The sequence below is a fragment of the Oryctolagus cuniculus genome, chromosome 14 (assembly GCF_964237555.1).
Source record: "Oryctolagus cuniculus chromosome 14, mOryCun1.1, whole genome shotgun sequence".
In the NCBI taxonomy this organism is placed as follows: Eukaryota; Metazoa; Chordata; class Mammalia; order Lagomorpha; family Leporidae; genus Oryctolagus; species Oryctolagus cuniculus.
The window spans coordinates 74407723-74434510 of record NC_091445.1 but is presented as its reverse complement, the minus strand read 5'-3'; the positions used below and the strand labels follow the sequence as shown (position 1 = coordinate 74434510).

At 40.0% G+C, this 26788-nt stretch overlaps 1 protein-coding gene across 1 annotated transcript in view; it reads right to left on the bottom strand.

Moving 5' to 3' along the window:
- NDUFS4 (NADH:ubiquinone oxidoreductase subunit S4) overlaps positions 1-26788 on the bottom strand; it is a 113214-nt gene that overhangs the window by 28738 nt on the left and 57688 nt on the right. The window contains exon 4 of the mRNA XM_008262198.3: positions 10724-10896. Coding sequence (XP_008260420.2) covers positions 10724-10896 — 173 coding nt within the window. The remainder of the gene's footprint in view (positions 1-10723; positions 10897-26788) is intronic.

Here is a 26788-nt window from a genome sequence, read left to right as displayed (position 1 = left end):
TGTCAGCAACTTGAGAAGCATAAGTAAGCAGAGAATTAATAGATTTTTAACACTTCAAATAAATTGTTTTTGATTAACTGATGACAAATGTTTCACAATAGTATAATAGGAAGTGACAAAATTAGACAAAAGGTATGTACAAAATTCTTCACTTTAATATTATACATAATAATCCCAACTGAAAGCTATACAAATGCTCATCAGTAAGTAGTGGACAATTCTCACAAACATAAACAAAAAAGCTAGTCACAGAAGAGAACATAAAAGATTGATTCTCTTAAGTAGAAAATTAGGTAAGCTAATCTATGTTATTACAACTCACGATAGTGGTTACCTTTTAGAAAGGAACATGGGATGTGATGGGTACTTTATTATTATTATTATTATTTTAAAAAAGATTGATTGATTGCTTTGAAAGGCAGACAGAGGGGAAAAAAGAGAGCTTCCAATTGCTGAGCCAAGCTGAAGCCAGGAGCCTAGAATTCCATCTGGGTTTCTCATGTCAGGGGCAGTGGCCCAAGCACTTGGGCCATCTTCTGTTACTTTCCCAGGTATATATATTAGCAGGGAATTGAGTCAGAGGTGGAGCATCTGGGACTTGAACTGGCCCCCATAATGGATGCCAGCATTGCAGGTGATGGATTAACCCCTGGACCACAATGCTGGCCCCAAAAGGGGACTTCTGAAGTACTGGAAATTCTCTGTTTCTCAGTCTTGGTACTATCAGTCACATGGGTAGGTTCAGGTTGTAAAAATTTAGGGACCTGTATACTTCTGATCTGTATATTTTTCTGAATGTTATATTTCAATAAAGATTTTTTTTAAAAGATACTTATTTGAGAGGTAAAGTTACAGACAATGAGAGGGAGAGACAGAGAGAGAGAGGTCTTCCATCCGCTGGTTCACTCCCCAGGTGACCACAATGGCTGGAGCTGAGCCGATCCAAAGCCAGGAGCCAAGACCTTCTTCCAGGTCTCCCACATGGGTGCAGGGGCCTAAGACAGGCCATAGCAGGGAGCTAGATTAGAAGAGGAGCAGCCAGGACTTGAACTGGCGCCCATATGGGATACTGGCTCTTCAGGCCAGGGCTTTAACCTGCAGCACCACAGTGCGGGCCCCCATTTTTTTTTTTAAAGCCATATTTGGCTTGCCAAATAATATAGTGTTTGCTCTATTTCAAGTATGATCTAAAAAATTTTTTTTATTTATTTATTTTTTTCATTTTATTTTCAAGGCAGAGACACAGAGACAGAAGAAAAGATCTTCCATCCACTGGTTTGCTTCCTAAACACTTGGAACATACAGGGCTGAGCCCAGAGCCAGGAACTCAATCCACTTTTCCATGTGAGTGGCAGGGTCCCAAGTACTTAAGCCATTACTCACCACCTCACAAGATGTGCATTACCAGTAAACTGGAATGGAGACTCGAGCTGGGCCTCAAATCCAGGCACTCCAATTTGAGAAGCAGGTGTTTCAAGGAGCACCTTAACCACGTAAAAATGTTCATATCCCAAGTCTAATTTTTAGATTTTTTTCCACCTAAGATTTTTTTTTAAAAAAAGGTTTATTTCTTCAATTAAAATACAGGGTTATACACGGGGAGGGAGAAGAAGGAGGAGAGAGATCTTGCATCTGCTGGTTTACTTCCACATAGCTCCAATGGCTGGGGCTGGACCAGGCCAAAGTCAGAGGCCTGGAACTCCATCTACTTCTCCTACATGAGTGGCAGGGGTCCAAGTACTCAGGACATCTTCTACCTTCCCAGACCATTAGCAGGGAGCTGAATAGGAAGTGGAGCAGCCAGGAATGCACGTGTATGGGATGCTGTCATCACAAGGGATGGCTTACCCTGCTGTATCACAATGCTCCCCTCCACTCCCAAGATACCTATTTTAAAACATAGAAATACTTTTTTGGTTTGTTTATTTGAAAAGCATAGAGGGGGCCAATGCGGAGGCATAGCGGATAATGCAGCGCTGGCGTCCCATACAGGTCGAGACCCAGCTGTTCCACTTCTGATCCAGCTCTCTGCTATGGCTTGGGAAAGCAGTGGAAGATGGCCCAAGTCCTTGGGGCCCTGCACCCATGTGGGAGACCCAGAAGAAGCTTCTGGCTTCAGATTGTCACAGCTCCAGCCGTTGAGGAAATCTGGGGAGTGACTCAGCAGATGGAAGACCTTTCTCTCTCTGCAACTCTGCCTTTCAAATAAAATAAATAAAACTAAGGCTTAGCTTATTTTTTTCAGCATAAGTAATATTAGTTGTTATATGTAGCCCTGAATGCTATTACTTTGACAGGCACAATTTAGAGGTTAGAAACTCAACTTTCTACAAATAGAATAGGGTAAGATACAGAGATATATTATAAAGAAAATAGAGGACAAAAAGTCTAAAATCAGTATTTTAATGAATAGTTTTGTTGCCATCCCTTCAGAAATATTTTTTAAATGCGTATGGCTTAACAAAGATACACTGGACCTGGGTTTGAGTCCTGGTTTCAGTTCCCAATTCCAGCTTCCTGCTAAGGCAGACCCTAGGAGACAGCGGTGATGACTCAAGTAGTTAGGTTTCTGCCTCCCATGTGGAAGACTTAAATTGAGTTCTGGGCTTCTGGCTCTGGCTTGGCCCCACCACTGAAGGCATTTGGGGAATGAACTGACAGAGAGAGGGAAAGCAAGAAAAGTAAGTGATGGAAGTATGTGAGTGTGTTTCCATCTCTCTTTGATAATAAAATAGAAATATTCCTGAAATAAGGAATGTCAGAGCATCAGGCAATTACAAACACTAGCACCATATGTTGCTAGGGCCAGTGCTGTTGCCTAGTAGGCTAAGCCTCCACCTGAGGTGCCCACATCCCATATGGGCGCTGGTTCGTGTCCTGGCTACTCCTCTTCCAATCCAGCTCTCTGCTATGGCCTGGGAAAGCAGTTGCGGATGGCCTAAGTACACACACACAAAACAAATCTCCCCAGACTAATACCAGACTGATTAAATACAGAAATTTTAAATGCATATTAATAAATCAAGTAGTATACTTAAAAGGTGTAAGTTCATGCCCCGTTCAAAAATACCTAATTAGATCAAAGGATATATTTAAATTCATTACATGTTCACAGATTAAAGGAGAAAATACCCTTAAACAGATGTGGGAAAAGCATTTAAAAAATACCTTTAAATGTTTTAAAAAACATTATTGGTAAGTCAAAATTAGGAAAAAACTTTGTCCATTTTATTACACCAGAAACAATTCTAATAAAGAAGGAAAGACATGACAGGCATGTGGGCCAGTGGTTAAACATGTACAAGTTCCAGGGCCAGCATACTGGGTAAGGCCACAGCCTGCAATGCCAGCAGCCCACGTGGGTACCAGTTCATGTACTGGCTAATTCACTTCCCATCCAGCTCCCTGCTAATGGCCTAGAAAAAGCAGCAGAAGATGGCTCAAGTATTTGGGCTCTTGCCACCCATGTGGGAGACTTGGAAGAAGAGCCCAGCTCCTGGCTTCAGCCTGGCCCAGCCCTGGCAGTTGTAGGCATCTGGGAAGTGAACCAGCAGACAGAAGCTCCCTCTGCGTTTCTTTCCCTCTTTCTCTAACTCTGACTTTTAAATAAATAAAGCTTCAAAAAAAATGTACAAGTTCCATACTGGAGTGCCTGGATTCGAAGCCTGCCACTGTTCCTGACTCGACCATTCTGCTAATGCAGATCACTGGGAGTCAGTGTTGACAGCTCAAGTAATTGGGTTCCTGCCACCTCCATGGGAGACCTGGATTGAGTTCCTGGCTCCTGGCTTTGGGCCAATCCACTCCCTGACATTGAAGACATTTAGGAATGATCCAGCAGTCAGGAACTCAGTCTGTCTCTCACTCAAAGAAATGAATGGACAAATAGCTAGTTTCCTTATTAAAGGAAATAAGGATATTGGCTATTACTGTTAATATTCAACAGTCCGCAAATTCTAGTCAATGAAATAAAGCAAGAAAAAATAATTAACTATTTAAAGAGAAAACAATCTGCCTCCAAAAATGAAGCCCTTCAAAAGTCAGGGGAACTAGTGACAGTATAAGGAAGATCATAAGCAAAATTAACTTTAGTTTTTAATTGCTATTTTGGATAAAGTAAGGGCCGGCGCCAAGGCTCACTTGGCTAATTCTCCGCCTGTGGCGCCGGCACCCTGGGTTCTAGTCCCGGTTGCTCCTCTTCCAGTCCAGCTGTGTGCTGTGGCCCGGGAAGGCAGTGGAGGATGGCCCAGGTCCTTGGGCCCTGCACCCGCATGAGAGAGCAGAAGGAAGCACCTGGCTCCCTAGCGGCCATTTGGGGGGTGAAGCAACAGAAAAGGAAGACCTTTCTCTCTGGCTCTCTCTCACTAACTCTGCCTGTCAAAAAAAACAAAGTAAGAAGAATTTTAACAAATTAGAAAAATGCATAGTAAGAAAATCATCACATTTTACCAAAGGAGATACAAAGTCAGTCAGGGTTTATTCCTTTTGATCAGAAGTGGAAAAGCAGGGACTTGAACCTGGAATGCTGTCACTGCAGGCGGAAGCTTAATCTTCTACACCACAGAGCAGGCCCAGAAAATACACATTTTTAAAAAACATGAAGAATGCTCCCCAAATGCCCACAATGGCCAGGACTGGGCTGGGGTAGAAACTGAGAGCCAGGAACTCAATTCAGGTCTCCTGTATGGGTGCCAGGAACCTAATTACTTAAGCTTTCACCTTGGCCTCTCAGGGTTTGCGTTAGCAGGAAGCTGGAGTCATGAAGTAATGCCAGGTATCAAACCAACTGCCGGCTTCCAAATATAATAATTGGTATTTGGCCTAGTGACTAAGATAGCAGTTAGGATGCCTGGATCCCATATTGAATTACATGGCCTAACCTCAGCCACTGCAGTATTTGGGGAGTGAACTACAGATGGAAGCTCTGTCTCTCAACTAAAACATTAAAATAAAACCAAAAGTATCACAACTTTCGTGTAAAATTTAAAAACAGGGGCCAGCGCTGTGGCTCACTAGGTTAAATCCTCCGCCTGCGGATCTGGCATCCCATATGGGCACCGGTTTCTATTCCTGGTTGCCCCTCTTCCAGTCCAGCTCTCTGCTATGGCCCGGGAGGGCAGTGGAGGATGGCCCAAGTACTTGGGCCCCTGCACCTGCATGGGAGACCAGGAAGAAGCACCTGGCTCCTGGCTTCGGATCGGCGCAGCGCCGGCTGTAGAGGCCATTTGGGGAGTAAACCAATGGAAGGAAGACCTTTCTCTCTGTGTATAACTCTACCTGTCAAATAAAAAAAAAAAATTTAAAAACAAAGATCAAGCATGTTTATCCCAAAATCCTACATGTGAACAAATGTAAGCTTTTAAAAAAAATGCTAAGGAGGTACTAATAATTTATTCAATATATTTTTTAAAACCATGTTGACAGTCATAAAGCTCATTTCACAATGATAACACCTCCTTCTTTCCACTAAAAATGTATAGCAGACCATTTATGTTTTTAAAGTTCTAGCAAAAAACCACCATGGGGGCCAGCGCTGTGGCACAGTGGGCTAACACCCTGGCATCCCATACGGGTGCTGGTTTAATTGCCGGCTGCTCCACCTCCAATCCAGCTCTCTGCTGTTTCATAGGAAAGCAGCAGAAGATGGGACTTGACTTTTAAATAAATAAATCATAAAAAAAAAATCATGAAAACTTGCCTTTTCTATTAGCACTCCTTTTACTACACAAAGAAGTAGCCTTTTCTATCTATGTATTAATAGTAAGTTGGTCAAACCAAAAAAAAAAAAAAAACCACTCCAAAGGCATGCACAGATTCTCTCTGTAGGTGTTACATTTGTAGTGTTTCTTATGCTACATACATCTAAGTCTCTGACATGCCTACATCATCATGGTGAGGTGTCTGTTAAGTCCTCCAAGCCATTCCATCCACACTGTAGATTCTAGCCAGAGATAGTATAACAGAACAAATGAATACAGTTAAGTCCCAGATCCTCTATACTAGGGAAATTCTGTGGATTTGGAAACAAATATATTTTAGGTATAGCTTTTTAAAAAAAAAAAAAAAAGGGGAAATGACTATACAAAAGACTTATTTATTTGAAAGACAGAATTACAGAGGGAGAGACAAAGATTTTTCATTTGCTGGTTCATTCTTTAAATGGGCACAACAGCCAGAGCTGGGCTGCTCCAAAGCCAAGAACCAAAAGCTTCTTCCAGATTTCCCATGTGGGTGCAGGGGCCCAAGTATTTGGGCCATCTTCCACTGCTTTCCCAGTCACATTAGCAGGGAGATGGATATGAAGTGGAGCAGCTGAGGCTCAAATGGGCACCCACACGGGATGCTGACATTGCAGGTGAGTGGCTTAACCCATCACACCACAATGCTGGTCCAGAGAATGAGATCATGTATTTATCAGTCATTCCCCCAAATGGCCACAATAGCAAGGGCTGGGTCAGACCAGTCAGTAGCCTGGAACTCCATATGGGTCTCCCACATGGGTATGGCGGCCCAGCATTTGGGCCATACTTCACTACTTTCCCAAGCACTTTAGCAGGGAGTTGGATCAGAACTATAGCAGTCGCTGGCGCTGCGGCTCAAAAGGCTAATCCTCTGCCTAGCGGCGCCGGCACACCAGGTTCTAGTCCCAGTCGGGGCACCGGATCCTGTCCCGGTTGCCCTGCTTCCAGGCCAGCTCTCTGCTGTGGCCAGGGAGTGCAGTGGAGGATGGCCCAAGTGCTTGGGCCCTGCACCCCATGGGAGACCAGGAGAAGCACCTGCCTCCTGCCTTTGGATAGGCGCGGTGCGCCGGCCGCGGCGGCCATTGGAGGGTGAACCAACGGCAAAAGGAAGACCTTTCTCTCTCTCTCTCTCACTGTCCACTCTGCCTGTGTTAAAAAAAAAAAAAAAAGAAGAAGAAGAAGAAGAAGAAGAAGAAGTATAGCAGTCAAGGACTCGAACTGGTGCCCTATAGGATGCAGGTGTTACAGGCAGAGGCTTTAAGCTACTATGCTACAAAGCTGGCTCCAGTCATTTCTCTTTAACATGCCTAAAAGTCATTCCTTTGACCAATAGCAAAAACTCACATATTATTAACTTTCTTTTTCCCATTAAAATTTTATTACAAATCAACATAGACTTATTTAGTCAGTTTTCAAATATTTTTCCTATATTCCACCTATTAATATTAGATATATAATAATAAAATGAAGTCATTAACTTATCTGGGACACAGGTGTATTTCTTAGTTAAAATTTATAGCTAATTGCAAGAAACCTTCAGGGTATAATTCCAAGATTACAACAAATGGTTTAAAATATTTTACAACAGGTCAGAATCCAGTATGTTCAAGTAATAACTAATATTATATATAATATTAGATATAAGTTTTCTTAAATACTCAAAATTCTTTTATTTTTATTTTTTGAGAGGCAGAGTTAGACAGTGAGAGAGAGAGAGACAGAGAGGTCTTCCTTTTTCCGTTGGTTCACCCCCCAAGTGGCCGCTACAGCTGGCGTGTTGTGGCCGGCGTGTTGTGCCGATCTGAAGCCAGGGGCCAGGTGCTTCCTCCTGGTCTCCCATGCAGGTGCAGGGTCCATCCTCCACTGCCCTCCCGGGCCACAGCAGAGAGCTGGACTGGAAGAGGAGCAACCAGGACAGAATCCGGCGCCCTAACCGGGACTAGAACCCGAGGTGCCAGTGCTACAGGCGGAGGATTAGCCTAGTGAGCCGTGGTGCCGGCAAATACTCAAAATTCTAAAACAATGCCTCAGTCAAACCCATTATAGACAAGTCCTATCATTTCAAAAATATATTTTTTTTGCTTTGGGAGGTAAAATTTTGTTCAAAATGTATTTTTCCAAATATGTCATATAACTTATTTCAATCATTTTTTCAATCATTTTCAATCAATATGTAACCAAAGCAGCACTGCCATATTCATGCCAAACAGGAAGTTATTGTTTTACTCCTAAAGCAGCAAAGTATTAAATAATTACTATTTCAAAAATTAATTGTACTATTTCTAAACAACACTGTAATCATAACTGTGTGAGCCTTGGTGCAGCCACAGCAAAGTGAAACTTACTTAAGCAATCTACTGATGGCATTCAGGATGTGCCACCCCAAATATGGCACCTTGGCATTTGAGAAAACAGCAGAAATGGGGAGACCTCTCTGACCTTCCCCTGAAGCAGATTATAATAGAATTCTCCGACTTTCCTTTGAAGTAGGTAGGAAGATTCTCATTCTAGAGGTACTCGTCCTATATGTAAAGAAAAGGAGTGTCCTTATCCTTGAAGATGCAAGAACATAGACAGAAAAATCCACTGGCTAAGTTTCCCCAACTTATTCCTCTCAGATCGTACCCAAATTGACCCATCACAATTCTGCACAAATGCCCACTTTCCATCAAACCTAAGCATAAAAATACACTGGTTTCCCTGTTTCTTTGGGTTGTCATTTCCAAAGGCTCTGGGTCACATAAAACCTAAATTAAATGAATTTGTACATGTTATTTTCTTTTTTGATACAGGTTCATCAGCAATGAATCTTGCAATAGATGAGAAGAAACTGTACTACTTTTCCACCTCCACACCAAACTTATATTTTTTTATGAAGTGTTTTACCTAGAAACAATTTATACAAGGCATAAATACTCAAACACTGACTTGCTGCAGTACCTGAAAATGCACTACTACAATGAGTCAAGGATATAGACGCATATGTTATAACAGTTTAATCATCAGTATGGATAAAGTTCTTTCTTATAAAGACCTTCAATCTCTAGAAGCATGCAATTTATAAAAAGACTTCATTTGGTACATGAAACATAAAACCTAAAGGATATCAAAACATTTTAGGAGTCTGGTATTGTGACATAGTTAAGTTACTGCCTGCGACACATGCATCCCACATAAGCACCAGTTCAAATCCTGGCTGCCTTCCCTTCTCATCCAGCTCCCTGCTAATGCACCTGGGAAGGCAGCAGAGGATGGCCCCTGCCACCCACATGGGAGACCCAAAAGAAGCTTTGGGCTTCAGTCTAGCCCAGATCTGGTTGAAGCCACTCATAGAGTGAACCAGCAGATGCAGGATCTCTGTCTCTCCCTCTCTCTCTGAACTCAGCCTTTCAAATAAATTTTTAAAAAAATTTAAACCTACCCTATATCATTTTGCTAATAAAATAATTATATTTAAATTACAACATGGCACGTTTTTTAAAAAAAACTTCCAGATAAGGGCCAGCGCTGTGGCATCACGGGTAAAACCACCACTGCCTGTGACAACAGCATCCCATATGGGTACTTGTTCAAGACCAGGCTGCTCCACTTCTGATCCAGCTCCCTGCTAATGCGCCTGGGAAAACTCAAACGGTTGAGCCCCTGTACCTATGTAGGAGATCCAGAAGAAGCTCTTGATTCCTGGCATTGGCCTGGCCGAGCCTTAGCCATTGTGGCCATTTGGGGAGTGAACCAGCAGATGGAAGCTGTCTCTTTTTCTCTGTGTAATTCTTTCAAATACAAATATCTTTAAAAACAAAACAAACCCCAAAGTAGGATGGTTGGAAATGATATAAATTTCATACTTTTTAAAAACAAGACAAAATTTAAACTGGTAACTACCTTCAACTGGAGTCTGGACACCTAAAATGTCCTATGAATCTAAATAAGAATGACAGTTTTCTATTTCATCTGGCTACTATTTTCTCTAATAGCAGCTTCTTTTATTTAAATTGAGGCAGTCCTGCTATTTAACAGTTGGGTCTTATCTCATTATGAAGATGTAAGTCACTGACTTCACTGGCCCCACAAGAATTTATTCCAGCGCAGTGAAAAATATTTCTAATCACAAGTTCTTAGGAACTTGTAAGTCTCCCTTAAATGAGCTAATCCCTAAACTCACCTAAGTCCTATATAACTATATTATAAAGAAATTTGATTTTAATTTAAAAATAAGTTTTAAATTGTCATTAAATTATTAACACCGCTACACTATTATTATCATATACTACTATTCAATGTTTGGATATCATGTTTACAGTGCTTATAATATTAATGTTTATACAATAAATACCTTTTGAGTGTAGTGATACTTAGTCTAAAAAAATATGAAGGTACTTCAAAAAGGGCATGGACAAGCCTGTGTTGTGGCATAATGGGTAAGGCCACTGTCTGTGATGTCAGCATCACATATGGCTGTTCCACTTTTGATTCAGTTCCCAGCTGGTGCCTTGGGAAGGCAGCAGAGCATGATTCAAGTACATGGCCCCTACGACCCACATGAGACACAGATATAGTTCCAGAACTCTTGGCTTTGACCTGGCCCAGCCCTGGAAGTTGCAGCTATTTGAGGAATGAACCAGCAGATGGAAGATCTCTGTTTCTCCCTCTAACTCTGCCTTTAAGTAAATGAATACATCTTTAAAAAAAAAAAAGTGCATGAAAAATGGAACTAAAGGCAAGTTAATTTTGGTGCAAAAAATTTTTAAATTTATGCATAATCTGTTCACAATGTGTTTCTCATGAACTTCCTGAAGATCCCTCTATGCATGGATTTCAAAAAATCTGCACCAAAATAAACTTATTTTTAGTTCTATTTTTCAACAAACTTCTTGATACTGTCATAAACTATACATTAAAAAGAAATCAATATATTTGAAAGAAAATTCTAAACACACAAAAGAAAGCTGAAAACAATATTCATGGCAAACTAAAGTACTCACGTTGATGCCCAGCCCATCAAAGGATTTTCCCATCGTTCCCTAGTATCAAATTCCATCTTCCATTTCTTTGTATTGTTTACTCCAGACTGCATGTTATTTCGAGCAGGAACAAAAATCCGGACTTTTCTAGTTTTGATATGTTCCTCTGGAACACCGGTTAAAGTTGTGATATCCTACAGAAAAATAAGTGAACAAAGGTTTTAAGCAGGCTACATACTCACTGATGTACCTTTGTTGTTCCCTGTTTGTTCATGAATTGGGTAAGTATTATAAACTGGTTATCTCATTACTATCATGATATTTTAGCATATCAATCAGCTATTTTTTAAAAGATTATTTATTTGAAAGTCAGAGTTTCACAGAGAGAGAAGTAGAGGCAGAGAGAAACAGAGAGAGAGAGAGGTCTTCCATCCACTGGTTCACTCCCCAGATAGCCACAACGGTCACAGCTGCCCTGATCTGAAACCAAGAGCCAGGAGCTTCTTCCAGTCTCCCACATGGGTGCAGGGGCTCAATGATTCGGGTCATCTTCCACTGCTTCCCCAGTCCATAGCAGAGAGCTGGATCAGAAGTGGAGCAGCCGGGACTCAAACTGGCACGCACATGGGATGCCGGCACTGCAAGCAGCAGCTTTACCTGCTATACCACAGTGCTGGCTCCTCGGCAATTTTTTTTTTTTTTAAATTATTATTTGAGGGGCCGGCACCGTGGCTCACTTGATTAATCCTCCACCTGCGGCGCCGGCATCCCATATGGACGCCGGATTCTAGTTCCGGTTGTTCTTTTTCCAGTCCAGCTCTCTGCTGTGCCTGTAGGGCAGTGGAGGATGGCCAAGTGCTTGGGCCCCTGCACCCACATGGGAGACCAGGAAGAAGCACCTGGCTCCTGGCTTCAGATTGGCCCAGCGCCGGCCATTGCAGCCATTTGGGGAGTGAACCAACGGAAGGAAGACCTTTCTCTCTCTTTCCCTCTCTCTGTCTATAATTCTAGCTGTCAAATAAAAAAAATTTTTAAATAATTATTATTTGAGAGGAAGAGAAAGAAAGTGAGACTCTCATCCCCTGATTCACTATCAAAATGCTTGCAACAGCTGAGGCTGGATCAGGGCTTGGGTCAAAAGCTGGGAAACAGGAATGTAACCGAGGTCTACCACACGAATGGCAGAGACCTGATTGCTCAAGCCATCACCACTGCCTTGGCTAGCCTGCACTGGCAGGTAACTGGAGTCAGGTGCAAGAGCTGGGACTAGAACCCAGGTAATCTGGTGTGCATGTCAAAACCACTAGGCTAAATGCCTGCTCCCAAAACTGCTATTTTGGAAACTGAAAGGTGACATTAAAAGGGATAGCCAGAAAGGGGTAATTTAAAAAATGAAGGGAAGGAGACAGAAAAGGGTTATAAAACATGTTAGCCCTTTTTGTCTAACAAAACATTTCTTCAGAGTCTGCTAGAAGAACTATAGTCAATATGATCTTATTTTGTTAGCAGGTGTAACTAGTCAGAGCAGAAATAATAAGGGAACATTAAAAGGTAGTACAATAAGTAAATTTTAAGCAGAACAAAGTATTACCGATAGTTACTGTGTCAAACTGCTTCCTTTCTGAGGGAGACATGAATATTTCCGTACATAATTTATTAGCATTTTAATTTATCTTTGCTGAAACATACTGAAGAGAGAAAGATATCAAATCTATTCTGCAAAAGCAAGCCAAAAAAATTGCACAATATTGGCTGGCACCGTGGCTCACTAGGCTAATCCTCCGCCTGCGGTGCCGGCACACCAGGTTCTAGTCTCGGTCAGGGTGCTTGATTCTGTTCCGGTTGCTCCTCTTCCAGGCCAGCTCTCTGCTGTGGCCCAGGAGTGCAGCGGAGGATGGCCCAAGTCCTTGGGCCCTGCACCAGCATGGGAGACCAGGAGCAAGAGCACCTGGCTCCTGCCATCGGATCAGCCGCAGGGGCCACTGGGGGGTGAACCAATGGAAAAAGGAAGACCTTTCTTTCTGTCTCTCTCTCACTGTCCACTCTGCTTGTCGAAAAAAAAAATTGCACAATATTTGAAGAAATGTGAAATGAAAATAACTTTTGGGGCCGGCGCTGTGGCATAGCGGTTGAGCTACTGCCTGCAGTGCCGGCATCCCATATGGGCTCTGGTTCAAGTCCTGGCTGCTCCACTTCCAATCCAGCTCTCTGCTTTGGCCTGGGAAAGCAAGTCCCATGTGGGACACCTGGAAGAAGCTCCTGGCTTCGGACTGACTCAGCACCAGCCGTTGTAGCCAGTGAACCAGTGTCTCTCTCTCCGCCTCTCCTTCTCTATGTAACTGACTTTCGAATACATAAATAAAATCTTTAAAAAAAAATCCAATAACTTTCTTAACTCTTGTTCTATACTTGTTCAATTAACAAAAGCTCAATTGGCAAATGAACAAAATCATGTCCCAAAATTAGATATATTTATCAAAACATACAGGCAGTCAGGATACAAAACAGTAAAGTATTCAGAATTTAAGTTTCCATTTAGTAACGGTAAAATACTTCACTGATATAAAATCATAGTAGAGTGAAACATATGACTCTTCCAAAGCATTGTAAAATCACTGTTCACTTACTAAAGTAAGTTTTAAATAACTGGTTAAAAATAAAGTGCATGGGGGCCGGTGCTGTGGTATAGCGCATTAAGCCACTGCCTGCAGCTCCGGCATACCATATGAGCACCAGTTCAAGTCTCAGCTGCTCCACTTGCAAACCAGCTCCCTGCTGGTGCACTTGGGAAAACAGCAGAGGATGGCCCAGGTCCTTGGGCCCCTGCACCACGTGAGAAAAAAACAAAAACAAAAACAAAAACAAACAAAAAAACATGAAAATGACTATACCAAACTTAAAGCTTAGAAAATTTAACCCAAGGACTGGTGCTGTGGTGTAATAGGCTAAGCCTCTGCCTGTTGTGCCAGCATCCTATATGGACTCTGGTTTGTGTCCTGGCTGCTCCTTTTCTGATCCAGCTCTCTGCTATGGCTTGGGAAAGTAATAGAAGATGGCCCAACTGCTGAGACCCCTGCACCAACATGGGAGACCTAGAAGAAGCTCCTGGCTTCAGATTGGCTCAGCTCAAGTTGTTGTGTCCATTTTGGGAGTGAACCAGCAGATGGAAGACATCTCTCTCTGACTCTCCCTCTCTCTCTAACTCTACCTCTCAAATAAATACATAAATTAAAATCTTTTTAAAAATATTTTAAACAATTTAACCCATTTTGTGAATTTTTATTTAACCATAACAAAAGACTTAATAAGACTGTTTCTCAATGCTATGAACCAAAGAATCAGCATAAATATTTATTGCTGCAATATGTACTAGGAAAATACTAAGTGCATTTCTGATATGACTAGTCTTTCTACCCACGAGATTAAAACAACAATTCTTTAAAGTTATTTCAGTTGGCAACCAATCCTCTGCTTAACACAATACCTTTCCACCTGCATCAATAATTAGGTGTGGCTTACTTTGCCACAGCTTGTCTAGAGAAACTGTCAAAATGATCCATATAAGTATTTATACAAATACAAGGATACTTCAAAAAGTTTGTGGAAAATTGACATAAAGGCAAGTCTGTGCAAAAAAAATTTGAAAGCCACACATATGAGGAGTTCTCAAAAAGTTCATGAAAATGTGAATTATGACTAAAAAATGTGAATTATGAAAAACTATGCATGAATTTTCAAAATATCCATAATATGTGCTTACATTTAAGTTTATTCATATCTAAGATAAAGTAAAAACAAAATGAGTACAATTGGTATATAATTTTAAAAGGTATGAATATTGAGTTCTAGTTGATAATTTTTAATTGTCATGTTCAACTTAAAAAAATAATCTTGTTATTACATTTAATGACTTTCTAAAGTATATTCCTCTACATAAGAGCTTGAAGTGAATTTGCTCCTAAAAATCCTCAATGTTTACTTCCATCTTGAATTCTCTATAGTATTTACAACCTGTCAATTAGCTTGTTATTTAATATTATATATCTTTAGTTTAATATATTTTCTTAGCTATATTTGAAGTAGGGTATAAACAAACAGTATAACACAGAATTATGGGATGGGACATCTTTTCCAATTTCTACAGCAACCCTGACATTTTGAACTAAGTTAATAAAAACTAGGGCTATAAGTTATTTGACTCATCTTTAAATTAATTATATAAAACACATTCTTAATATTAGTTAACTCAGGAAGATGATATATAGGAAATGGACTTCAGTTATATACTTCCACATTCAATGCCTATATGCCAAAATATTTTTCAAAGCAGTAAAGCTTTGAAAAAACAAATATTATTTCTTGATTTGGGCAATACATAAAGAAAAAGGACAGATGGATTTTAGGATAGAAAACATTTGCAAAATGAGTGGCTACAAATGTTACTAATAAGCTCTTAATGTTTTGAACTACCTACCTATCTTCTGTCTTCTCAAATTACACCAAATGTTTATTGATATTTTCCCCCAACTTAAAGTTATCATTTAAACAATCGAGTTTGTATTTTGGAGCCCAAATTGTCCCAACACAGAATCACTACTTTTGCCTGCAAGAGATATGTAAGGTACTGCAGCTGTTGCCAAAGAGAATAAAAAGGCTTGGCATCTCTCACATACTTGACACCTAAAGGGCACAGAAGCTCTAAAATTCCTAGTCCCTGTAGGCACACTCTCAGTCTAGACAAACTGATTTCTCACACTTTTAAAATGCATCACGACACTCTATTGTTATCATTTCATCCACACAGCTTCAGCTAGTGACAGAAGAACCTGTTCTTTAAGAGACATTTCAATGGGCTAAAGCTCCCACTCCAAGATTCCATTAAAACAATGTAACACTTGAAAGGAACTATGAGGCCCTATTTGAAGTCTACTTGTGTCTTCATGCTTTTTTCCCTTGTTAAGTCCTCACTGAGCTACCTGTGACTCAACTTACAAAAAATATAAATAGTTCATAAATTTTCAATGATTATAAAAAAGTTACATCAGATATGAGAAGCTTTCAAGCTGATACCTAAAGGACCACAAGACTTAGCACTTAATAATCATCTGTAAATTCCAATAAAGCAAAATACCCTATAGATAATATACACAGATTTACAAATGTTGACACCTTGGAATTTTTAACAGTTGGGTCAAGCATGAGTCCTATATTCCTATAATTAAACAATGTCATTATACTAATAATTTCAGAAATATAACCTGAGTACAATATGCTATTTCAAAAAACTGTAATATAAGCAAACAATTCTCAGAGTACAGGACATTCTAATCAAAATTTGCCTTGATAAAAATGGATCATAATTCCAAAGTTCTACTCTTCCAGCATCATCTCTTCTACAATTTTAAATTTTAGAATAACTGAAATTTTGATAGAATTGTGAAATAGATCAACTAATTAAATGGAAGAATTTTAAAAATTACATGCCAGTATATGTAGATGAACTTTATTCCCCCAAATACCAATTTCCATTATAAAATATTAGTTTTCTATATAAAAACTGTATGATTCGGTTATCAACTGTCCCCATTTATCTTGTGTGAATTCAACTTTTTTTTTTTTTTTTTTTTTTAACAAAGGAAGCAGGGAACAAGCAATGGGAAGTTGGTGTCAAAATGCAGAAAAACCTCCCAGCAAGCTTCTTGCAACCACCCAGGATTTAGAGTCTTGCTGGCCGCTCTCTTTTCAATACCAGAATTTCACACATTTCAATGACTATTATGACTTCAAAGAATCAAATTTTCATCATTGTCCGTCATCTGCCTGTTGATTTGTATAAAGGAGTTCTTCTGCATGCCCTCCAAACAAAAGCCTCCTTACTTTTGTGGCTATATATCAAGTTTAAAAGTTTTGTTTGTGACAGTTGTGTCTTTGGTAAATTAGGGTAACACTGAAGAAGTGCAGCTGCTCTGCAGGAACCTCCTTTTTGGCACCATTTCACTTAAATAAAAACTGAATAATTAGCTTCTGCCTTTATTAAACCACAAAAATGCCACTGGCCTTAGTAATTACTTCCGGTTGCCCCACCCACTTAACCTTAACAGTTTACACTTGTCATAAAGAGAAATAAAGGGTTTTTGCACTTCTGGATGAATTTTGGTAGATCTCTCAATACACCTAGAAAAAGCAAAAAATTTTCCCAAGATTTTGTAACAAATTATATTATAAAAGATCAATGTTAAATAGTTTTAACAAAGCACAAAATTGGAACACTAAGTAAAAACAATGCTTACAGAAAATGTGTTCTGCAGGCTGTTAGTTGCTAACTAGAACTAAGACCTATCTAAATCTTGATTGTTTTTATATTCTACTTCATGAGACACGTTAAAGAAAATTAATCTTTGATCTGTAATAAAAACTTCCTTTCAAGTAAACCACAGATAACTTAAAATAAACTCATGAAAGGTCTCATAAAAATTTGGACATTAAACAAAATAAATTTATAGCTTAAAAAGTATAAAGAGTTGGCATATAACATAATCATATTTATTTATTATGAAAGATATTTACACATCTAAAAAATTACTGGCCACAGGGATTCAGATATATTAAAAATAATAACCAATTTTTGTTTGTTAAAGCAACAAATTAATGAAGGAGCCCAACCAGGTAATGAAGCAAGTACTGGGATAGACATCTGCTATATTTTGCATATGGGGCAAAGCTATCATGGAATCATATTGTAGTATTAAATGGAATGTTGCAGATAAGACAGTACTAGATCATAGGATGATGCTAATCATAAAAACTAAGAGAGAGGTTTTTCCACCTGAAACTGTTTTTCTTACTCCTAGATCATTCTGAGCAGGACAGAGTAGAGCAACTGCTAAGAACAAAGGGCTGAGTCAAAACTAGGTTGGGGGACCTGCACTGTGACACAGCAAGTAAAGCCACCGCCTATGAGGCTGGCATCCCATATGGATGCTGGTTCAGTTTCTGTCCTGGCTGTTCCACTTACAATCCAGCTCCCTACTAATGGCCTAGGAAAAGCAGTGGAAGATGGTCCAAGTGTCTGGGCCCCTGCCATTTATGTGGGAGACCCAGATGAAGCTCCTGGCTCAACAATGGCAGTTGTGTCCTTCTGACAGTGAACCAGCCAAAGAAAGATCTCTCTCTCTCTCTCTCTCTCTCTCTGTATGTGTGTGTGTGTCCCTCCCTCTCTCTCTCAGTAACTCTTTCAAATAAATAAATATCTTGAAAAAAGAAAATAAAATGGGTTAAAATACTCTCAACTTTGGGCAAATCAATAGACTTCCCCTGTTTCATAATCTAAACTTTGTTTACTATGGTAATGAGGACTAAATAATGTATGCAATATACTTAATTTCACCAACAAAAAGGCTGTTTCTCATTTACTCAATGTATTTTTCAGCATGCACAAGACATTAAAATACTGGACACTGGGCTGCTCCTCTTCCAATCCAGTTCTCTGCTTATGGCCTGGGAAAGCAGTGGAAGATGGCCCATGTGCTTGGGCCTCTGCACCCACCTGGGAGATCCAAAAGAAGCTCCTGGCTCCTGGCTTCAGATTGGCCCAGGTCCAGCCATTGTGGCCATCTGAGGAGTGAACCAGCGGGTGAAATACCTCTCTCTCTGAATCTAACTCTGCCTCTCAAATAAATAAATGAATCTTAAAATATATATATATGTATATATATAAAAGCATTGAAAGGTAAGTAAAAGTATATACATATTTAAAAAAAGAACTTTGTCACTTTTCTCCTCTAAAGCACATACAACAGAACCCACTTCATATCACTGTCTAAAAGGATTAAGCCAGGATACAAAATAAAGTGTAATGAATGCCATGAGGTCAAATATTTGGTTTTAAGGGTGGAAAGGCATAAGAAAGCACCTGACCAAGGACGGAGGTGGGCAATGATTATTTCAAGATATTTATGATTTTACAAAGGTACTATTAAAATATTAAAGAGAAAATTAAAAATATATATCCATATGCTCCAAACCCAGCAACTGTTTGTTCATCTATTTGTTTTCATTTTATTTGAAAGGCAGAGAGACAGTGACCTTCCATCTGCTGTTTACTCCCTAAATTCCCACAATAGCTAGAGCTGGGACAGGCCAAAAGACAGAGCCTGTAACTCCATCCAGGTCTTCTGCCTTCCACAGTGTACATTAGCAGGGAGCTGGACCAGAATTCATGGAGCCAGGACTTGAACCAGGCACACTGATACAGGATGCAGGGGTCCCAAGCAGCAATTTAATGGCTGAATCAAACACTGGCCCCAAATGTTTTCTTACCTGTACTACTGATCACCAACTATTCAAATACATATCCATTTAACAGATATGATTATTTTCAAGTAACATCACTTTTTTCCCATTTAGTTACTCAGTCTTGATAAAAGAAAAAAAAAAAAACCTTAAAAAAAAAAGTATGTATATACCTGAAAGGCAGAGCAACTGAGAGAGAAGAGTGATTATCCATCTGCTAGTTCACTTCCCAAGTGGTTGCAACAGCCAGGTCTGGGCAGGATCGAAATCAGGAGCATGAAACTCCATCCAAGTCTCCCATGTTTGTGGCAGGGGACCAAGTACTTCAGGCATTTTCCGCTGCCTTCTTGGCATATTAGCAGGTAGCTGGATCAGAAGCGGAGCAGCTGGGAGTCAAACCAGCACTAGGATATGGGATGCCAGCATTGTAGGCAGTGGCTTAACCCACTGTGCCACAGGGCCAACGGTCTTAATAATTTATTAAGTCAATATGCCACAATTTCTTAGCCTATTGCTTTATAATAAAAAATCAAATTGTTGGGGTCGGCGCCATGGTGCACTAGGTTAATCCTCCGCCTGCAGCGCCGGCATCCCATATGGGCGCCAGTTCTAGTCTTGATTGCTGCTCTTCCATTCCAGTTCTCTGCTGTGGCCTGGGAAAGCAGTGGAGGATGGCCCAAGTGTTTGGGCCCCTGCACCCGTATGGAAGACTAGGAGGAAGCACCTGGCTCCTGGCTTCGGATCAGCGTAGCTCTGGCCATGGCAGCCATTTGGGGAGTGAACCAACAGAAGGAAGACTTTCTCTCTGTCTCTCCCTCTCACCGTCTGTAACTCTACCTCTCAAATAAGTAAATAAAATCTTAAAAAAAAAATCAAATTGTTTTTATGTTTGCAATGCAGATCTAGGTAACAATTCTTTTAAGGTTAATCACTAAGACTAGAATTAACTAATATAAAGGTTATAAGAACTTCTATGATCCCTGAAGTATTATCAAATTACTTTTCAAAAGAGAAATAAATTTTTATATTGCTACCAAGAAAGTATGGGTAGGCCAATGTCTCTTTTATGCTCTCAAGGCAAAGAGAAAACAGGTCTATATTAACTGGCTCAACTTTATTTAATGTGTATGTATTTTTTTAAGATTTATTTATTTGAAAGGCAGAGTGACAGAGCAGAAGAGACAGAAAAAAGATCTTCAAACTGCTGGTTCACTACCCCAGCAGCTGCAGTAGGCTAGGCCAAAGCCAAAAGCCCAGAACTCCATCTGAGTCACCCCTCAAACTGGCACTTGCAAGCGGTGGCTTAACCTGCTGTGCCACATTGCCAGCTTCATTTAGCATGTGTTCTTCCATACAAAACTATAAAGGACAAATTTGATGTTTTACATGTAAAAACAAACTAAAATTAACAAAATCTCCTCAAAATTGACCCAATTGGTATATTCCTTTATAAGAGTTGCTACGAGTAAGAAACATGCATGCAAACAAAACACTCCTCTAAAATCTAATTAACTCCTCAAAACAAAACTAGGGAAATCATACAAATGTGCAATCTCTTTGTAAGTATATAGGAATCGCTAATATTTTCAGATTTTTACTTTATGCATTTATGTTTTTAAAGATCAGGCTTAGAACACACAATATAAAATATGGCACCTCAGAAGTCACTCTGAGCTTCTCTCACCTTTCCCTTAAAGAATGATGAGAAAAAAATTCCCTGAGCCATTCACTTGAAAGTGGTCTTAATACTGTCATGCCAGAACACTGCCCTATATACCCAAGGCCAAGAAGAATCTTTACACATTTTGCCAAGTTCTTCCTGGCTTACTGCCATTAAGTCATACCCTCTTGCCCAATCATATGTCTGCATAACTGTCAATTCTTCATTGAAACTAACCATGAAAATTATTCACCAACACTAAGCATAAAAATACCCAGTTTTCCCTGATTCTTTGATTCTTTATTTCTTTTTAATTTTTATTTATTTTCATTTTATTTGAAAGCCAGAGGCAGAGAAAGGCAGGGAGAGGAACAGAGGGAAAGAGTGAGAGAGGGAGAGGAGAGGTGCATTTGGGCAAGGCAGAATCCAGGACGCTAGAACTCATTCTTCTCTTCCACAGGGGTTGCAAGGACCAACACACTTGAGTCATCACATAACTGCTGACTATGCAATACCAGCAAGTTATCCCAAGCTAGGACTCAAACTAGACACTTGGATATGGAATGTGGTCCCAAGTGGCAACTTAATAGCACAAAATGCCTGCCTTGGGCCTTCATTTCTTAAGGATTTTATGTCACATAGAACTTTGGTTAAATAAATTTGTTATGCTTTTCTCTTATAAATCTGCCTTTTGTTATAGAGGTATCAACCACAAATAGTGACAGGTGAGAAAAAGATTACAGTAGGACATGATTTGGTGGATGGCATAGGTAACTCAAGTCTACTAAGAAGCCATTTTAGTGACAGAATGCCACATTTAAAAAAATATGTATAAAACACTTTTTCTTCTTAATTCAGGTATATCTCTTGAAAGACTTCTATTTTCCTTTCATTTTTATAAGGAAACACTTGAAACAATCTTTGTTTTCTACAATGAAGAACTGAAAGCGAAGTTGTGCTTGGGTCCCTACTATCCACAGGGAAACCTCGATTAAGTTCCAGAGTCCTAGTTTCAGCCTAGGGCAGTCTCAGCTGTTGTGGACATTTGGGAAGTAAACTAACATAACAGATGAAAGATCGATCTCTCTCTGCCTTTCAAATAAAAGAAAATTTGTATAAACAAATTAATGACAAATATTCTCTCAGTGAAAACCAGTATGTTTAACTGAGGCATTCTGAAATTTAGTAATCTGGCCGGCGCCGCAGCTCAACAGGCTAATCCTCCGCCTGCGGCACCGGCACACCAGGTTCTAGTCCTGGTCGGGGCACCGGATTCTGTCCCAGTTGCTCCTCTTCCAGTCCAGCTCTCTGCTGTGGCCAGGGAAGGCAGTGGAGGATGGCCCAAGTCCTCGGGCCCTGCACCAGCATGGGAGACCAGGAGAAGCACCTGGCTCCTGGCTTCAGATCAGCGCGGTGCGCCAGCCACAGCAGCCATTTTGGGGGTGAACCAATGGAAAAAGGAAGACCTTTCTCTCTGTCTCTCTCTCTCACTGTCCACTCTGCCTGTAAAAAAAAAAAAAAGAAAGAAAGAAAGAAACAAACAAACAAACAAACTAACTCAGTAATCATGGACCCAGCACTGTGGCACATCAGGTTGAGCCACTGCCTACAGCACCAGCATCCCATATGGGTGCTGGTTTGAGACCTGGCTGCTCCACTTCTGATTCAGCTCCCTGCTAATGTGCCTGGGAAGCAGTGGAGGAAGGCCCAAGTGCTTGAGCTCCTGTACCCATTTGAAAAAATGTGGTATCCTGACTCCTGGCTATGGCTCCCAAACTCACACAGATGTTTTAACCAACGTGGTAAGTTAGTGGCAAAGAGAATAAAAACCTAACCTAATTATGAAGATTGAATCATTGTGGGTAACCTAGTAAGGTCATTCGCATGAGACAATTGGTTTTAAAAGCTGAGTTGGAGGGGCCAGCACTGTGGCGCAGTGGGTTAATGCTCTGGCCTGAAGCGTCGGCATCCCATGTGGGTGCCGGTTCTAGTCCTGGCTGCTGCTCTTCCAATCCAGCTCTCTGCTGTGGCCTGGGAAAGCAGTGTAGGATGGCCCAGACGCTTGGGCCCCTGCACCCATGTGGGAGTCCATGAAGAAGCTCCTGGCTTCTGGCTTCAGATCGGCTCAGCTCCGGTGTTGCAGCCGTTTGGGAAGTGAAACAGTGAATGGAAGACCTTTCTCTCTGTGTCTCCCTCTCACTGTCTGTAACTCTGTCTCTCAAATAAATAAATAAAATATTAAAAAAAAAAAAAAGCCAAGTTGGATCCAACCACTCTCTCTGCTTCCTCACTTCTGTATGATCTTTTTTCTGCCAACACTTCGTGATCTACCATTGCTGACCTCATCAGGAGCCAAACAATGGGGCCACATGATTCTGGACTTGAAAATCCAGAGTTGTGAGTTAAATAAACTTTTCCCCTTATAAAGTTAGCTTCTCTTAGGTATTTCACTATAGTGACAAAAATCTAACTAATGCACTAATCATCAAGAACATAATATTGGCAGCAGTTTAAGCTACACCTGCAATGCTGACATCCCATACTGGAGCACAGGTTTGAGTCCAGGCTGCTCCGCTTCTGATCCAGCTTCCTGCTAATATGCTCTGCCACCATGTAAGAGACCTAGATGAAGTTCCAGGCTTCTGGCTTCAGCCTGGCCCAGTCCTAGCTGTTGTGGTCATTTGGGGAGTTAACCAGTAGATGGAAGATCTCTCATTTGGCCTCTCTCTCTTCTCTCTGTTGCTCTGCTTTTAAGATAAATAAATAAATCTTAAAACAAAAAGAAAAACACTAACAACCATAAAATCAGGGGCCAGCCTTGTAAAGCACTGGGTTAAGCTGCTGCCTACAATGCCTATATCCCTTATCAGAAAGCTGACTGGAGTCCCAGATGTTCTACTTTCCCTGCTAACAACCTGGGAAAGCAGTGGATGACAGCCCAAGTACTTGGGCGTCTGCCATGTGGGAAACCAAGATGGAGTTCCAGGTACCTAGCTTTGTCCTGGTCCAGCTCTGGCTCCTGTAACCATTTGAGGAATAAACCAACAGACAAAAGATCTCTCTCTCTGCCTTTCAAATAAACAAAATTTTAAAAATAAAATATATAACATCCAAACCACAATGAGATACTTCACAACACCTACAATGTTGCTATAAAAAACATGAAAAATAACAAACGTTGGCAAGAATGTGGAAAAAAATGGAACCTTTGTCCATTGCAATGGGAATGTAAAATGGTATGGCTCCTGTGCAAAACAGTATGGCAGTACCTCCAAAAGTTAAACACAGAATAACCATATGACCCAACAATTCTATTTTGGGATACCTATTTTAAAAAATTGCAAGCAGGGACTGAAACAGACATTTGGACATTAATGTTCATGTTCATAGCTTTATTCACAATAGCCAAAAGGCAGAAAACAACCCAAATGTCCATCAGCAGATGAATGGATAAACAAAATGTGATATATACAAGGGTACTTCAAAAAGTTTGTGGACAGTAAAATTAAAAGAGTTGATTTCTGTACAAAATATTGAAATCCATGCATAAAAATTAAACGTTTACTTCTATGCAAATCCATGAACTTTTTAAATTCCTTTCATATGCATGGACATCAAAATGCCTGGTTAAAATGGCAATTTTTTGTGTTATGTACATTTAACCACAATTTAAAGAAAAAACTGGAATGACCTCTTTAAAAGTACTAAAACAGGGGCCAGTGTTGTGGCATAGTGGGCAAAGCTGCCATCTGCAACGCTGGGATCCCATATGGGCAGTGGTTCAAGTCCTATATGTTCTACTTCCGATCTGGCTCCCAGGTAATGCACCTGGTAAAGCAGCAGAGGATGGCCCAAGTCCTTGAGCCTCTGCACCCATGTGGGAGACCCAGACAAACCTCTTGTCTGCTGGCTTCAGCCTGGCCCAGCCGCAGCCATTGCAGCCGTTTGGGGAATGAACCAGCAAATGGAAGATCTATCTCTACCCACCTCTCTCTAGCTCTCCCTTTCAAAAAAATCTTTTAAAAATTTTAAACAAGTGCTAAAATAAAAACCTTCAACCTAGAATTCTATATCCAATGAAAAGTATTGTTATAAACTGAATGTTTGTGTCCTTCCCAAATTTCTATGTTGAAATCTTAACCCCCAAAGTGGTGGTATTTTGAATGGGATATAGGGGAGGTAATTAGGATTAAAAGAGATTATGAGGATGGGAGCTTGATCTCTTCTTTAACTCCTTCCTGGCTGAATAAGTACACATACATAGCAAGAAGGCAGCTTTCTACATGCCTAGAGAAGAGCCCTCAACAGAAATCTACCATATAAGCACTTGACCTTGGGCCTTTTAGACTTCAGAACCAAGATAAATAAGTTTCTATTGTTCAAGCCACCCAGTCTATGGTATTTGGTAATGGCGGCCTAAGCTTAGACAAGAACTTTCAAAAGTAGAAGCAAAACCAAGGCATTTCCAACTAGGCACAAGCTAAAAGATTATGTCCCAACAGACTTGTACTATAAGAAATGATGAATGAAGTTCTTTGAGCTGAAGGAAAGGGATACCAGGTGGAAATACGTATCTAGATGAGCAAGACAAATGGTAAATTTGTAAGCAAATATAAAATATTTTTCTTCACACTTATTAATTTCGTTAAAAGATAACTGTTTAAAGCAAAAAAAATTACCAGAGTTTTTAACATGTGTGTAAGTAAAATGTATGTCAACATTAACAAAAAGGACTGGAGTGATACCTTAAGTGTTGTTTTAAATCATTTTGTTATATACAAAGTGATATATCATGAGTTTAGGATATACTATGCAAAGTTAAGGATGCGCATTGTAACCCTTAAAGGAATTGCTGAAAAAATGAAGGAAAAAGAAAACAGATGGGACATACGGAAAACAAACAGCAAGATGCTAAATTTAAACCTAACCATATCAATGAATATGCTGCATGTAGATGTTTTAAACATCAAATTAAAAAGCATACTGTGAAACTAGATTAAAAAAAATAAGATTCCAGTATATGCTCAAGGGTCAAACTTCAATATCAACTCACAAATAAGGATACCTACCATGCAAAACTAAAACCATACAAAACTAAGAATAAGAAAACTGGAGCAAGGGTAGACATCTGGTGCAACAGTAAAGATGCCGCCTGGGACACTTGCATCCCCTACTGGAGTGTATGGAATCAAGTCCCACCTCTGCTTTGGGTTCCAGCTTCCTGCTAATCCATATCCTGGGAGGCATTTGGTGATAGCTTGAAGTACTTGAGTAGTAGCTACCCATATGGGAGATGAGGACTGAGTTCCAGGTTCCTGGTTTCAGCACGGCCCAGCCTGAGCCACTGTGGGCATTTGGGGAGTGAACCAGCAGATGGGAGCTACCTGTGTTTCTCTTTCTGCCACTCAAATGAAAATAAATTTAAAAAGTAAATAGCTGGAGGAATTTCTAACTGGAAAGAGTTACACAAGAGAATTTCAAAATGTTTTGGTGCAATAAAATACCTTTAGAATCAAAGCATATGTTTTTCATAATATGGATTTTCATTAATGTTTTGAAGACCTCTTATACGCAGAGATTTCAAAATTTTTGAATGAAAAATAAACTTAGCTTTTAATTTCATTTTCCACAAATTTATGGAAGTAGCCCATATAGCAAAGAATCTCACAATTAAAGAATTATACAATTGTCAAAAACATGAGACAGAATTATATACATGACTTAGCTAATACAAAAGGAAAACTGCATGACAAAAACAAGTACCAACCACAAATACACATATAAGCACAAATTAGCATAAGTCTGATACAACAGCACTGTAGCTGAGGTGATACCCTAGAACTCAGTATCCGAATAGCAGATATGACTCGGTCTTCTCAATTAACTCACAAACAGTTAAAGATAACAATTAAAATGCTAGTTTATTACTCTTTTCTGACAACTTCAAATAAGAAAAAAAGGGAAGAAAAGAACTTTTATTAAATGGTGAATATAAATAACACACTGTGTTCTCTTCTCGTTTAATACAGGTAATCTCAACTAACTCTCTAAACTGATAAGCTACTTTCATTTTATAATCTGAGGACTTTCACAAAGGTTACGTAACTTGCTTGAGGTTGTACAGCTAAGAGAAG